The sequence below is a fragment of the Geotrypetes seraphini genome, chromosome 9 (genome assembly GCF_902459505.1).
Source record: "Geotrypetes seraphini chromosome 9, aGeoSer1.1, whole genome shotgun sequence".
NCBI classification, from domain to species: domain Eukaryota; kingdom Metazoa; phylum Chordata; class Amphibia; order Gymnophiona; family Dermophiidae; genus Geotrypetes; species Geotrypetes seraphini.
In genome coordinates, this window is record NC_047092.1 from 120,033,622 (window position 1) to 120,047,502 (window position 13,881).

At 46.3% G+C, this 13,881-nt stretch overlaps 1 protein-coding gene across 6 annotated transcripts in view; it reads left to right on the forward strand.

Moving 5' to 3' along the window:
• Nucleotides 1-13,881, forward strand: part of ILKAP (ILK associated serine/threonine phosphatase) — a 211,807-nt gene that overhangs the window by 38,178 nt on the left and 159,748 nt on the right. For all 6 annotated transcript variants that reach the window (XR_004540596.1, XM_033957893.1, XM_033957890.1 and 3 more), the window contains one exon: nt 12,538-12,664. Coding sequence is in view for 5 of the 6 variants with exons in the window: in XM_033957893.1 (XP_033813784.1) it covers nt 12,538-12,664 (127 nt within the window). In the remaining variant the exon portion in view is untranslated. The remainder of the gene's footprint in view (nt 1-12,537; nt 12,665-13,881) is intronic.

Consider the following 13,881-nt stretch of genomic DNA (forward strand, 5'->3'; position numbering starts at 1 on the left):
GGTCACCGTACCTTAAGAAGGATATGGCGATACTTGAGAGGGTCCAGAGGAGAGCAACACGAATGATTAAGGGTATGGAGAACCTTTCATACGCTGAAAGGTTACAGAAACTAGGGCTCTTCCCCCTGGAAAAGTGGAGACTCAGAGGTGACATGATAGAGACTTACAAGATTATGAAAGGCATAGAGAGGGTGGAGAGAGACAGGTTCTTCAGCGTACTAGGAACAACAAAAAACAAGAGGGCACTCGGAGAAATTGAAAGGGGACAGGTTTAGAACCAATGCTAGAAAGTTATTCTTCACTCAGAGGGTGGTGGATACCTGGAATGCACTTCCGGAAGATGTAATAGGACAGACTACATTAAGGGGTTTCAAAGAGGAACTAGATAAATTCCTGAAGGATAAGGGGATTGAAGGCTACAGATAAAGGAGGACACAGGAGCAAAAAAGGGCATAGATAAAAGGGGAAAAAAGGGGTTTTTCAGAATATAAGGGAGTAGGAATCAACGGGTTAGACAAAAGATCACTCTACAGGTCATGGACCTGATGGGCCGCCATGGGACCGGACCGCTGGGCTCGATGGACCCTTGGTCTGACCCAACGGAGGCAAATTCTTATGTTCTTAAGAGATAGCTCAGGGATGATATGATAGAGGTCTATAAAATACTGAGTGGAGTGCCACTCTAGACCTGATCCTAAATTGCCAAAGAGGACCAGCAAAGGAAGTGGAAGTAGTGGGACCATTAGGAAACAGTGATCGCAGTATGATCCAGTTCAAAGTCGAAGTAGGGATATCGAAGGGAGAGAGAACCACAGCGACAACTTTTTTTTTTTTCAATGAAAGGCTTTTATTGAAATACACTCCAAACAGTACAATTTCACAGGAAACGCAGGAACAAAGATATATAGAGCAAAATACCTCGCTCGAAAATAACAACAGAAACATGTGCAATTCCCACAGACTAATAAGAGCAATCAAAAATACCCACCAAATCACAGCCCATACCCCCCCACCCACCCCCCCTAGGGACAGAGCACAATACCAACATCTCTCAATAAGGTTGAGAAACAATCTATTCCAAACAGAAACCAAAACGTGAAAAGGAATATGGTTATGGGATCCCCCCAAGTATCGCCCATCCAGTCCTACTCCAAAACAAACCCAGAGCCCCTAGCCACCCCTACCACAAACCCCCACAGAAGCCCGAAAACTACGCCAAATATGAGCATAGCCATGTAATTTACCATGACGCAAAGCTGTTAAGTGATAAAGGTTCTGCCAATTAAGTAAGCGTTGCTCCACCAGGGCCCACGTGGGAGGGAGCGCCTGATTCCACAGAGAGGCAATGGCCAATCTAGCAGCAATGAATGCCAACTTACAAAATAAAGAGTCACCCCAAGCCAAATCCAATTGATGCCAAAACAACAAGGCGTGTCGCCAATCAGCCGGTATCTGGATGTCTAAGATCCGGGACACCCGAACAAAAACCTCAGTCCAGAATCCACACACCTGCCCACACTGCCACCACATATGAAAGTATGTACCCACTTCCCCACAGCCCCTCCAACATAGGTCACTCGCACCTCCCTGCCAACGAGCTACAACCTGAGGGGTATAGTACCACCGAAAGAGGACCTTGTAACCATTCTCGATTAGCAAAGCAGCTATACCTGCCGAGGAGATCTCTGACCATATGTCACCCCAAGTGTCCCAGGAAATAGCTGAACCACAATCATCTTCCCAAGCCCTCATGTAGAGAAGGGGAGCCCCCCGACAATTAAGGCACCTATATACTGCAGAGAGAGCTCCCTTCCGAAGCACTGGACCCAATAGCAGCTCAAAGGGCATCTTACCACCCCTCAAGTCTCCCAGAAGACCCGAGGCCCTGATATAATGGAGAACCTGCAAGTAGGGGAACAAATCCCTTATCCCAAACCCATACTTGCCCCTGAGTTCCGTAAAGGGTCTAACACCGCCCAAAACCGGGTCCCACAACTGTCCCACACAAACTAAGCCCCGTGACTCCCAGTCTGCAAACACTCCCCCATCCCTTCCCGGTGGAAAGTCAGGGTTGTGTCTCAACGGAGTATACCAGGAATGTCGCCTACTCCCCAATAAACAAGCTCTGGTCTGATTCCATACCCTCAAGGAAGTCACTACCGAGGATACCCCCCCTACCAGTCGCGCCCTACCAGGCACCCACGGCCGATGTAACAAAGGTACCCCCTCACTTAACCTTTGCTCAATTTCCACCCACGGTTTCAGCGTCTGCGTCTGCCATTCTAAAAGGGCGCACAGCTGAGCAGCCTGATAATATTTCACCACATCCGGGACCCCCAACCCCCCGTCTCCTCTCCCCATACATAAGACCTTCCTACTCACCCTTGGCCGTCGACCAGCCCAAATAAAATTAAAGATATGCCTTTGAACCCCCTCTAATGTTTTTCTGCCCACCCAAAGAGGCAATACCTGGAATAAGAACAACAAACGAGGCAGAATCATCATCTTCACAAAGGCCACCCGGCCCAACCAAGAGAAATACAGATCTTTCCAATTAAGCAAATCTTGGCAAATGCGACGAAAGAGCGGAGGAAAGTTGAGGTCATATAACTCCACTCCCGGCGGTCCAAAATAAACCCCGAGATATCGCAGAGAACGTTGAACCCCCGAAACGGATACCGATCTCGGAGATAGGAAACCCGGTCAGCAGGCAAGTTAATGTTGAGGAGCTCCGATTTACCAACATTGACCCAAAATCCCGACACCTCACCATAAATATCCAACTCCCGCAATATAGCCGGCAAGGAAGTTGCAGGGTCTTCCACCGTAAACAAAATATCATCCGCAAACAAAGCCAACTTAAAATCCCCTCCCGGCACCGTGACCCCCTTAATATCCGGATTCATCCGCACACGCTGCGCCAGGGGTTCCACCGTCAAAGCGAAAAGGAGCGGGGAAAGGGGACACCCCTGACGTGTTCCCCTTGCCAGAGAGAAAGTCTCCGAATAACCACCATTCACCTTGATGCAACTCAGAGGTCCACTATATAGGACCCGAATCCAGTCCCGCATTCGTGGACCCAGACCCACAGACTCCAGGACCTGAAATAAAAAAGGCCAAGCTACCCTATCGAACGCCTTCTTAGCATCGATAGACAAAAACACCTTTTCTCTCACACCCCCCCCCCCTGGCCCGGTCATACAAGTTATAGACCCTACGAGTATTATCACCCACCTGTCTGCCTACCACAAATCCCGACTGATCTGGATGGATCAGCCGAGGGATCCAACTCATCAATCGGTCCGCCAAAATTCGCGTGAAGATCTTAGTATCAACCCCCAACAGGGATATCGGCCTGTAGGAAGCACATTGGAGGGGATCCTTCCCCTCCTTAGCCAGCACTGTCACGCCCGCCAAGCGCATGAAGTAGGGGAGGGCACTATTCCCTTGTAAAGAGTTAAGAAAACGCAACAAAGGGGGCAGCAGCAGATCTTGAAAACGTTTGTAGTACCGAACGGTAAAACCGTCCAACCCAGGTGACTTACCAAGCTTCATAGAGCGCAGCGCACTACGAGCCTCAATCAATGTAAGAGGGCGGTCCAACCTCGCCACATCAGCCTGTGCAATCCGGGGCAACTCTGCTGAAGTTAAATAAGCGACCTGGTCCTGTGAGGGCCCTGAAGCTTCCGGGGTATAGAGTTGAGAATAATATCCCACAAAACGTGCACGGATAGCATCCTCAGTCTGTAACACTTCCCCAGAGGCCGCCCGGAGCGAAAAGATCTGGTTGCGCATCTGTCGCACCTTAAGACGATGTGCAACCAGTTGACTAGCTTTATTAGAAAACTCAAAATATCTCTGTTGGAGGAGCTGTAAGTTATGGTGCAATCTGTCCAAGTCTAAAGCCTGGAGATCCCTACGGGCCTGAAACAAGCGCTCCCGCAATTCCACATTCCAAGGGGAACGCTTATGCAAACTCTCCAACCTACCAATTACAATCAACAGGCCCGCCGCATCCTCCCGCCGTTTACGCTGCCGGGCCAACGACAGGGCTATTAACCTGCCCCTAAGGATAGCCTTTAACCCCTCCCAAACCGCTTCCAACGAAGCTCCACACTCCACATTTACATCTAGATATTCTTGTATCCACCCTTCAATCTGTGTTCCCACCTCTGGGTCATCTAGAAGACTATCATTGAAACACCAAAATTTCCGTCCCGAGCCTCCACCCACCCCCTGGAATCGCAACCACACCGGGGCATGGTCCGACCACGTGAGGAACTCAATCCCCGCGGACTCCACCCTCCGGAGTAGTCCCCGCTCCACAAAAACATAATCAATTCTGGAATATGAGGAATGTATTCCCGAAAAGTAGGTATAGTCCTTAACCGAAGGATGGAGCCACCTCCAGCAATCCACCACATTCAGATTGGCCAATGCCTCACGCAACAGTTTACGATCCCTTCTCCCATAATGATCCGCCCTCCCTGAGTTATCCAAATGAGGGGTCACTGTAAGATTGAAATCCCCACCAAAAACCAGTGCCCCCCCCTTAAACTTGAGGATCCGAGGGACCAACTCACGGAAGAAGGTCCCCTGACCCTCATTAGGGGCATAAACATTTACCAGGGAGTACAAGACCCCCTCAATCATAGCCTCCAACATGATGTATCTGCCCTGAGGATCCCTCACCACCCTACGCACCTCACAGCGGATCCCCTTACGAATAAGAATTCCCACCCCACCCCTCTTAGAAGTGCCCACCCGGGAAGCCCAAAAGGCCTGCGGGAACCTGTGATCCCCAACCAAGGATTCATGGGACTGCAGTAAATGTGTTTCCTGGACAAAGCAGACATCAGCCCTCAAACGGAGCAATTCCCTGTAGAAGGCCCTTCTCTTGTTGGGGGAATTGAGACCCCTAATGTTATAAGAAACCAATTTAAACACCCCCATATTCCAAATAAAATAATGACAATGCAAACCCAACCCCAACAGATATGTCCCCACTACCCCCCCTCTCCCCCCCATCCCTCCCCCACAGTGAGAGTCCTCAGATCTCCCACCAACATACAAAGAAGTGAACCATCTCCATGGCCCCTTACACACATCCCACCTCAAACATCAACTATCAAAAACGGTGTATACAAAAATCCCCCACTCCCATCCCACCAATCCCCCAAACCCCCATGCTATAATGCACACTCTCCCCTCCCCCACATTGCAATACCCCCCATATAACACGAACCCAAAACCCTCAACTTCCTCCACCCGCCTCATCCCGAACCAGGTAGGATATACCCCCTATAAAACACTCTCCCAAGGGGCAAGACTCAACAGTCCATTCCCTCGGGGGGGGGAGAGTCCAAAGACCCCCCGCTGAGACATAAAACTGGCAGTAGAAACAGGAAAAGAACAAGTACAGTCAGTCAGCTCTCAGGGGGGAGCACTCAAGGAAGAAGCGGTGGCCCGAAGAGGGGGTCCACCCCCTCGGCCGCCCCTCCCGCTCCGGGATCCATTTTCCACTCTTTGCCAGCGGGAGGAGGCAGGGCGCCCACCCTGGCCAGGCACCACACCTCCCACTGGAACAGCCTCCTCAGGGATCTCAATCCCCGCTTGTTGCAACAGCCCACGAGCCTCTCGAACAGTGGAAACTCTGGTGTGGACTCCGTTGATGGTAATAACAACTCCAAAAGGATAAGTCCAACGATAGCGCAAATTGCTGCGCTGCAAAGCCTTGGTCACTTCTCTGAACGCCCGCCGTTTCTGGAGCATGCCAGCAGCTAGGTCCTGATAAAACTCCAGCCGGTGACCCTCCCAGGTGACCGTGCCTATCTCCCGGGCTCTGCGGAAGATCCTCTCTTTAAGGACAAAGCTCTGAAGACACAACACTATATCTTTTGGTTGATCCAGTGTCCGGGGTCCCAGCGCGCGATGAGCCTGCTCCAGTCCTGGCTCCAGGGTGTCATCTTGCAGGAGCCACCTAATCAGCTTGATTGTAGTAGCACGAACATCCTTAAACTCAGGCAGGTCTTGTAGGCCCCGCACCCTCAGATTATTACGCCGGGTGCGGTTCTCCAGGTCCTCGACCTTATCCAGAAGAAGTTGGTAATCCGCAGACACCGTCTCCAGTGATCTCTGCATTCCGGTTACACTGTCCTCACAGCTATCCATGCGCATCTCCACCACCTCGACCCTCGTGCCCACCTCCACCAGGTCAGTGCGCAACTCCTGCACCGCCTCCCGAACCTGCACCGCCACCGCAGAGATTTCATATTTTACCTCTGCAATCCATCTCTGCATATCCGCTTTAGTAAACGGGTCCATCGATGTACTCTCCTGCACCGGGTCCACGATCATGTCAGCCACGGCCGCTAGGGTCCCGCTCAATTTCGCCGCCTCCCCGCTGCACGGCTCAGGGCCCATGCTGCCACGTGCAGCCCGGCTCAGCGCCTGTTCCATCGTGCGCTGGCCGGGTTTGTCGCCAGGCAACTTTTTTCGCGTTGCCATAGTGTTCACAGTGGCTTCACACACCTCACCAGCCCCCGGGGACGAAAAATTTGCGCCGTTAACACACTGAAATGATAGTTATTTCGCCGGCCCGAACGGAGCTCTCAGTTCAAGCTCCCATCCGTGGCGATGACGTCACTTCCTCTCACAACTTTTAACTTCAAGAAAGGAAACTATGAAGCGATGAGAGCAATGGTAAGAAAGAAACTAAGGAACAGCTCAAAGAAATCACAGACTGTGGAGCAAGCCTGGTCTTTATTTAAGGACATGGTGAGTGCAGCGCAAAATCTGTATATCCCCAGATTTAGAAAGGGATGCAAAAAGGACCGAACAAAGACCCGGCGTGGATAACTGAAGAAGTGAAGAAAGCAATAGGAGATCAAAAAATCATTCCGGCTGTTGAAAAAGGACAAAACCGGGGAAAACTGGAAAGAGCACAGGAAACATCAAAAAGAATGTTACCGCATGGTTAGAAGAGCAAAAAGAAAATATGAAGAGAGGCTAGCCAAGGAAGCGTGTAATTTCAAACCGATCTTCAGATATGTTAAAGGGAAGCAGCCGGCAAGGGAGGAGGTGGGACTGCTGGATGAGGGAGATAGGAAGGGAGCGGTGAAGCAGGAAAAGGAAGTGGCGGATAGGCTAAACATGTTCTTTTCGTCAGTTTTTACAAGAGAGGACACATCCAGTGTGCCGGAACCTGAAAAAATCTTTAAAGGAGATCAAGAGAAAAGTTAACATCCATGGAGGTAAGCCTCGAAGACGTGCTCAAGCAGATAGCTTAAAAACTGACAAATCTCCGGGTCCGGAGAGAATCCAGCCTGGAGTATTGAAAGAGCTAAAAGAGGAAATAGCGGAGTTACTACAGCAGGTTTGTAATCTATCCCTGAAAATAGGGGTGATCCCGGAGGATTGGAAGATAGCAAATGTTACACCCATCTTTAAAAAAGGATCGAGAGGCGACCCGGGGAACTACAGACCGGTAAGTCTGACTGCGGTTCCGGCGAAGATGGCGGAAGCGCTGATAAAAAACAGCATCGATGAGCATCTAGGAAGGAATAAACTGATGAAAACAAGCAAACATGGCTTCTGCAAGGGAAGATCGTGCCTAACTAACTTATTGCACTTCTTTGAAGGAATAAACAAGCAAATTGGCGAAGGGGCCCCAATAGACATCGTATACTTGGATTTCCAAAAAGCCTTTGACAAGGTACCCCATGAACGCCTGCTTAGGAAACTAAAGAACCATGGGGTGGAAGGGGATGTACATAGATGGATCAAAAATTGTTTGGCGGGTAGGAAGCAAAGGGTAGGAGTGAAGGGCCACTACTTGGACTGGAGAAGGGTCACGAGTGGTGTTCTGCAGGGGTTGGTACTCGGACCGCTGCTGTTCAATGTATTCATAAATGACCTAGAAACAGGGCTGAAGTTCAAAGTTATTAAATTCGCAGATGACACAAAACTTTTTAATGGGGTTAGGAATAAAGAGGACTGTGATTTACAAAGGGACCTGAACAAACTGGGAGAGTGGGCAAATAAATGGCAGATGAAGTTTAATGTAGAGAAATGTAAAGTCTTGCATGTAGGAAACAGAAACCCAAAGTACAGCTATACGATGGGGGGGGGGGGCTGGTACTGGGTGAAAGTAGCCTAGAGAAGGACTTAGGGGTATTGGTGGACAAAGCAATGAAGCCGTGGGCACAGTGTGCAGCGGCCTCAAAGAAGGCGAATAGAATGCTAGGTATAATCAAGAAAGGTATTACAACCAGAATGGAAGAAGTTAACCTGCTGTTATATCGGACGATGTGCGCCCACATCTGGAGTACTGCGTCCAATATTGCCATACCTTAAGAAGGATATGGCGATACTCGAGAGGATTCAGAGGAGAGCGACGCAACCGATACAGGGTATGGAAAATCTATCATATGCTGAAAGATTAGAGAAGCTGGGGCTCTTTTCCCTGGAGAAGCGGAGGCTTAGAGGGGATATGATGGAGACTTACAAGATCATGAAGGGCATGGAGAAAGTAGAGAGGGACAGATTTTTCAAACTTTCGAAAACTACAAGAACGAGAGGGCATTCGGAAAAATTAAGAGGGGACAGATTCAGAACCAATGCTAGGAAGTTCTTCTTCACCCAAAGGGTGGTGGACACCTGGAATGCGCTTCCAGAGGGTGTGATACGACAGAGTACGCTACTAGGTTTCAAGAAGGGATTAGATGATTTCCTGAAGGAAAAGGGGATTGAAGGGTATAGATAGAGGATTGGATGATTTCCTGAAGGAAGAGGGGATTGAAGGGGATTGAACGGTTCAGATAGAGGATTACTATGCAGGTCCTGGACCTGATGGGTCGCCGCGTGAGCGCACTGCTGGGCGTGATTGACCTCTGGTCTGACCCAGCAGAGGCATTGCTTATGTTCTTATGAGTGGAAAGGGTAGATGTGAATCGCTTGTTTACTCTCTTCAAAAATACGAAGACTAGTGGGCATGCAATGAAGCTACTAAATAGTAAATTTAAAATAAACCGGAGAAAATATTTCTTCACACAACGTGTAATTAAACTCTGGAATTTGTTGTCAGAAAATATGGTGAAATCAGCTTAGCAGGGTTTAAAAAAAGTTCAGATAATTTCCTAAAAGGGAAGTCCATAGGATATTACTGAGATGGATTGGGGAAATACACTGCTTATTCCTAGGATAAGCAGCATAAAATCTGTTGTACTACTTGGGATCTAGCTAGGTTCTTGGGACCTAGGTTGACCACTGTTGGAAACAAGATACTGGATTTGATGGACCTTTTTTCTGTCCCAGTATGGCCGTTCTTATGTTCTTAATTGCTCATGGAATACTTCTTAGAGCAGTTTGTGTGCCAGCACATTCTGCTTTCCTGTTAGATAAACTAAGCAGACTCCTTCAACCTCATGAGTGGTCTCTCAACACTTCTATCTTAAGACAGATCTTATCTAGTTAGGGGACCCCGGACATGGATCTCTTTGCTTTCCCCCACAACAGCAAAATTACACTTCTAGTTGTCTAGAGTTGGATGCCTTTCTGCTAGACTGGAGAAACAAATTAATATGTGCATTCCCTCCAATACCTCTCATTGGCAGTGTTCCTTCCCTCCTCCACGCTACTGGAAGCTGACTCGAAGCCTTCCCTCTGATGCATTTGCATCACATTTTGATCTGTATGGCCAAATCCTTGTAGAGCCTCTCACAATATCTTCATCATTCCCTGGACCATAGGGCTTCTATATGACTTTTGGTAGCTGTACTCACCCTTTGCGTCTGCTCAGAAGGAGAATTTCTTGCTTCCGATACAAAAATTTTGATGATTTTAATATAACGTTGTTTTCCACATTACTCTCCACATGTGATACATTGGAGATCCAAGACCCCTGAGGAAGGAGTGTTTCTCCGAAATACGGACCGTCTTGGGTCCGTATTCCATGTATATGAGAGCCATTTTTTTAGGATTACAATTTTGTATGCTTTTTAATAAAGATTCCTGTACCTTGTACATTCCATTCTGCAGTCTTTTTCTTGTTTTTGGTGTTCACCTTTTTCTGCAGATATGTTGGATTTTTTTTTGTTTTTGCTTCTATATACTTTTCCCATGTTCTCATTCATTCAAAGAATTATCCAGATAATTTGCCTACAACTTGAGCTGTCCAATCCCAGGAAAATCATTTCTTCTCTGCTTTGAAATGCAGTGTTATAGATCACATTCCTGAAACTGTAGGAGATAGAACTAGGTACAGGGGTGTCTAACCTTTTGGCTTCGCTGGGCCACATTGGCCGAAAAAAATGTTTCTGAAGCCACACAAACATGCAAACGTTGCAGCAAGACAGAGGAAGGAGCCGGCAAGAAGGTAAATACCCAGGGGCAGCAAAGGAAAACACTGCATCGCCCTCAACCAGGGCTGCACAGAATACTTCACTGGGCCGCATGCGGCCCTCGGGCCGCAGGTTGGACACCCCTGAACTAGGAAGTTGTTACAATGGGAACAGGAATGGATCTTCCATCTTGGTACGGAAGAAACCCGGGGTCTAAATTCTAGGATAGATTGGCACCTTTTCCTGTGATTAAACTCTTTTTGAATTCCATTCTTTGAACAACAGCACTTCTGAAACAAAAAAAACAGTATTGTATTTAAAACACTGTCTGGTATTTGTGAACAGTGTAGGCAGGGCATTTTTAACCACAGGGCAGCCTAGTTGGAGTAAGGGAGTGTTCTGACTGGGCAGTGTAAGGGAGTGCTTTGATTGGGTAGCTGAAGTTATAGGTGGGTCTGCAATGGCAGACGCTGTTGAGTTTAAAGGATTGTTCTGATTGGGCAGTGTAAGGGAGTGTTTTGATTGGGTTGCTTAAATTATAGGCGGGTCTGCAATGGTAGACGCTGTCGAGTTTAAAATTTGATCATGTATCCTTGCTTTACAGTATGTACCATATCAACATACATATAAGAATATTTAAAATACTGTTTGGGACTAAGAATGCTTGTGGTTGCTTTGGTTCCTGGATGGAGAAGGTGGGGCTGAGTCAATTAACATGGCCAGCCCAGTTTGAGTCAGGGAGCACTGGGATTGGACAGCTCAAGTTGTAGGCGGGTCTATGACATCAAGACGCCGTCAAGTTCAAAATGTTTCCATGTTTGCTAGCCTTTTGCGCATGGAGTTAATTGCAGATGTAAGTTTAATTCATTTGTTTCACTAACTGAAGGGAATATAGTTTTATGTTTATAAGGTAGATCCAGAGCAGATTGAGTTCCTGAAATGTGAGGACGCTGAAAAAAGAGCGCCTACTGTGAACCCTTGAGAAAACCCGGTTAGGGCGAAACGGGTCCCGTCGGGATATGCTCAGTAATTCTGCATTCAGAATAAATGATTGAATTATCAATTGATGCTGGTTTGTCTTACTTCTGGAAAGATTGGAAGATGATGGATCCCAGCAAGTGTTAAAGAAAGAAAAATTTTTCCCTTTTCTCATAGAGTGAGGTGGAGTTTTGCTTTATCAAGATTTGAATTACCTCGCTTTCATCTTCATTGTCATTGAAGGGGCGGGGTGAATCCCCTGAAGGCCCCTGACCGCACAACACTGATCCCTACCCATACCCACAGGAGTCAATTCTATTATCTACTCACTCGTAGCTCACCATTTCCTCCTGACCCCAACAGCTGCCTCCTGTGTTTTTTTGAGTGGTATTCACTATTCAACCAATGTTCTGGCTGCCTCTTTGGGCATAAAACACAACAAAAAGAACAATCCAGCAAATCTGCAGTATAAATGTCAAATGACCAAAACAAAGGAAAATATTGCAGAAATGATGTACAGGGTATAAAGGGTCTTGTCTTTATTGAAGAAAATTCAATGTAGCATTCCGAACAAATGGTCCTCTTGTGCGAGAACATGGGACTCAACACAGTCTGTGTTTCGGAAAACACTCCTTCGTCAGGGGTTCAGAATGCTGTAGTACATCAACTCAGAGAACCTAGTTAAAACAACTGTCCTTAAAAGGATGATCGCTGTAGAAATGGTATTGACAGAGATTTTCACTACACTTCCATGGGAATCCTGCAGCAACCTCTTCAAATCCTGTCAAAGTTTTGCAGCAATTTCATCCATCCCCACAGGAATTCCACAAGTTCCATGGGATTCCCTGATCTACATTCACAGGCAGCTCTCTATTCAATATTCCTGCTCAAAATGCTAAATTTTAAAAATTGGGCAGAAGTTTTGCTTTTCATTATGCAGAGGATTATTTATCTGAATTATTTTTGTTTTCCTTCACAAGTTGCAAGAAATCCTTGGTGAAAATGTCCTATTTCAGAATTGTACAAAACAAAAAAATACATGAATTCTTTTTTATTAAAATTAATTTTTTTGGCTGAAATTAAAATCTGACTCTGTATAATGACTGGAAAGCAGTAAATAAATGATTGTATTGCCTCTGTTTTCCATGTTTTAAGATGTCTTCACACTGTAGTAGGCAGTTTGTAAACTTACTGGGTTTTTTCTTTTTGTTACTGCTAGGAGCTGAAGGAATTTTCCAGCTTAAAAGTTATGTAACAGAACGACAAGGTGAGCGAGAGGACATGCAGGATTCTCACACAATATTGAATGACATTACAGAGGAGTGTCAGCCTTTACCTGCTACAGTGTGAGTTACAACTCAGTCTAAGAAGCAATTGCACTTACTCCTTTTAAGAGTATAAATATGTCTGTTATATTTGTAGTCAAAAAGATGTATAATTCAGTACACTGTTATCAGATTAATAATTGCATCACAGGCCTCCCTCGGAGATTGAATTTTATTAAACTTTATACTTGTATCTGTAATGATTAGTTAGCACTACATAAACTCTATTTTGGGCAAATGAGACATACAGAAATGATTTTATTTAATGAAATGGTAGATATTTTACCTGAAAAATTTGGCAGGTTTAATTCTAAATTTTTAAAAATATTATTTAATTTTCTTCACTTCTACATAAGGCCAGTTTATTTAGTACTGTAAAATTTCTCTCAATGCAACTACAAAATATGGGGATTTTTATAGCTGAAAGCCTAATTAAGGGCTCCTTTTACAAAGCCGCAGTAGCAATTTCTACCATGGTCCAGCGAGGTAAATGCTCTGACACTCATAGAATTCCTATGAGTGTCGGAGCATTTACCTTGCTGGCCCATGGCTTTGAAAACCCAGCATAAGAAAGGCAATATGAGGAGTGTTCTACCTGAGTATGATAGAAAGTAGAAAGCATGTTGAAACAAGTCTGTGCATGTGACATGTCTCAAGGTTATTCATACACAGTTGCAGCTCAGTTTGAGTCTAACATTCCAAGAGACAGGATGTCAGGACAGTCCTTGTGCAAATCAAGTAAGAAACTGTTTCAGTGATAAAATTTCTCACAAAAGAAGGGAAAAAGCCAAAGGAGATCCATGAACGCATGACTGCAGTTTATGGTGTCTGTCCCATAAGCCTACAAAGTAAAATTTTGGAGCAAGCAGTTTAAGTGGGATAAAGAGTCCATTGAAGATGACCCTTACATGGGACAACTTGTGGAAGCAACTCCCACAGAAATGTGCAAGAAAGTTGAAGATTTAATTTTGTCAGTGATACGAGGTTTCCTGAATAGCTGAAGAAATGGGCATCTCATAGGTACAGTTTGGAAAATAATTCATGAAAAGTTGGGCATGTCCAAGGTTAGTGCAAGATGGGTTCTAAGAATTCTGATGCCATGTCAGAAGGCCACGAGGCTCCACTGCTGTCGGGAGAACTTGGAGATGCTCCCTGAATTCCAAGTAAATTTTCTTCATCATTTGTTAACTGGAGATGAGACTTGGGAGTATCACAGATTGAGTCCAAAATGGAGGCAC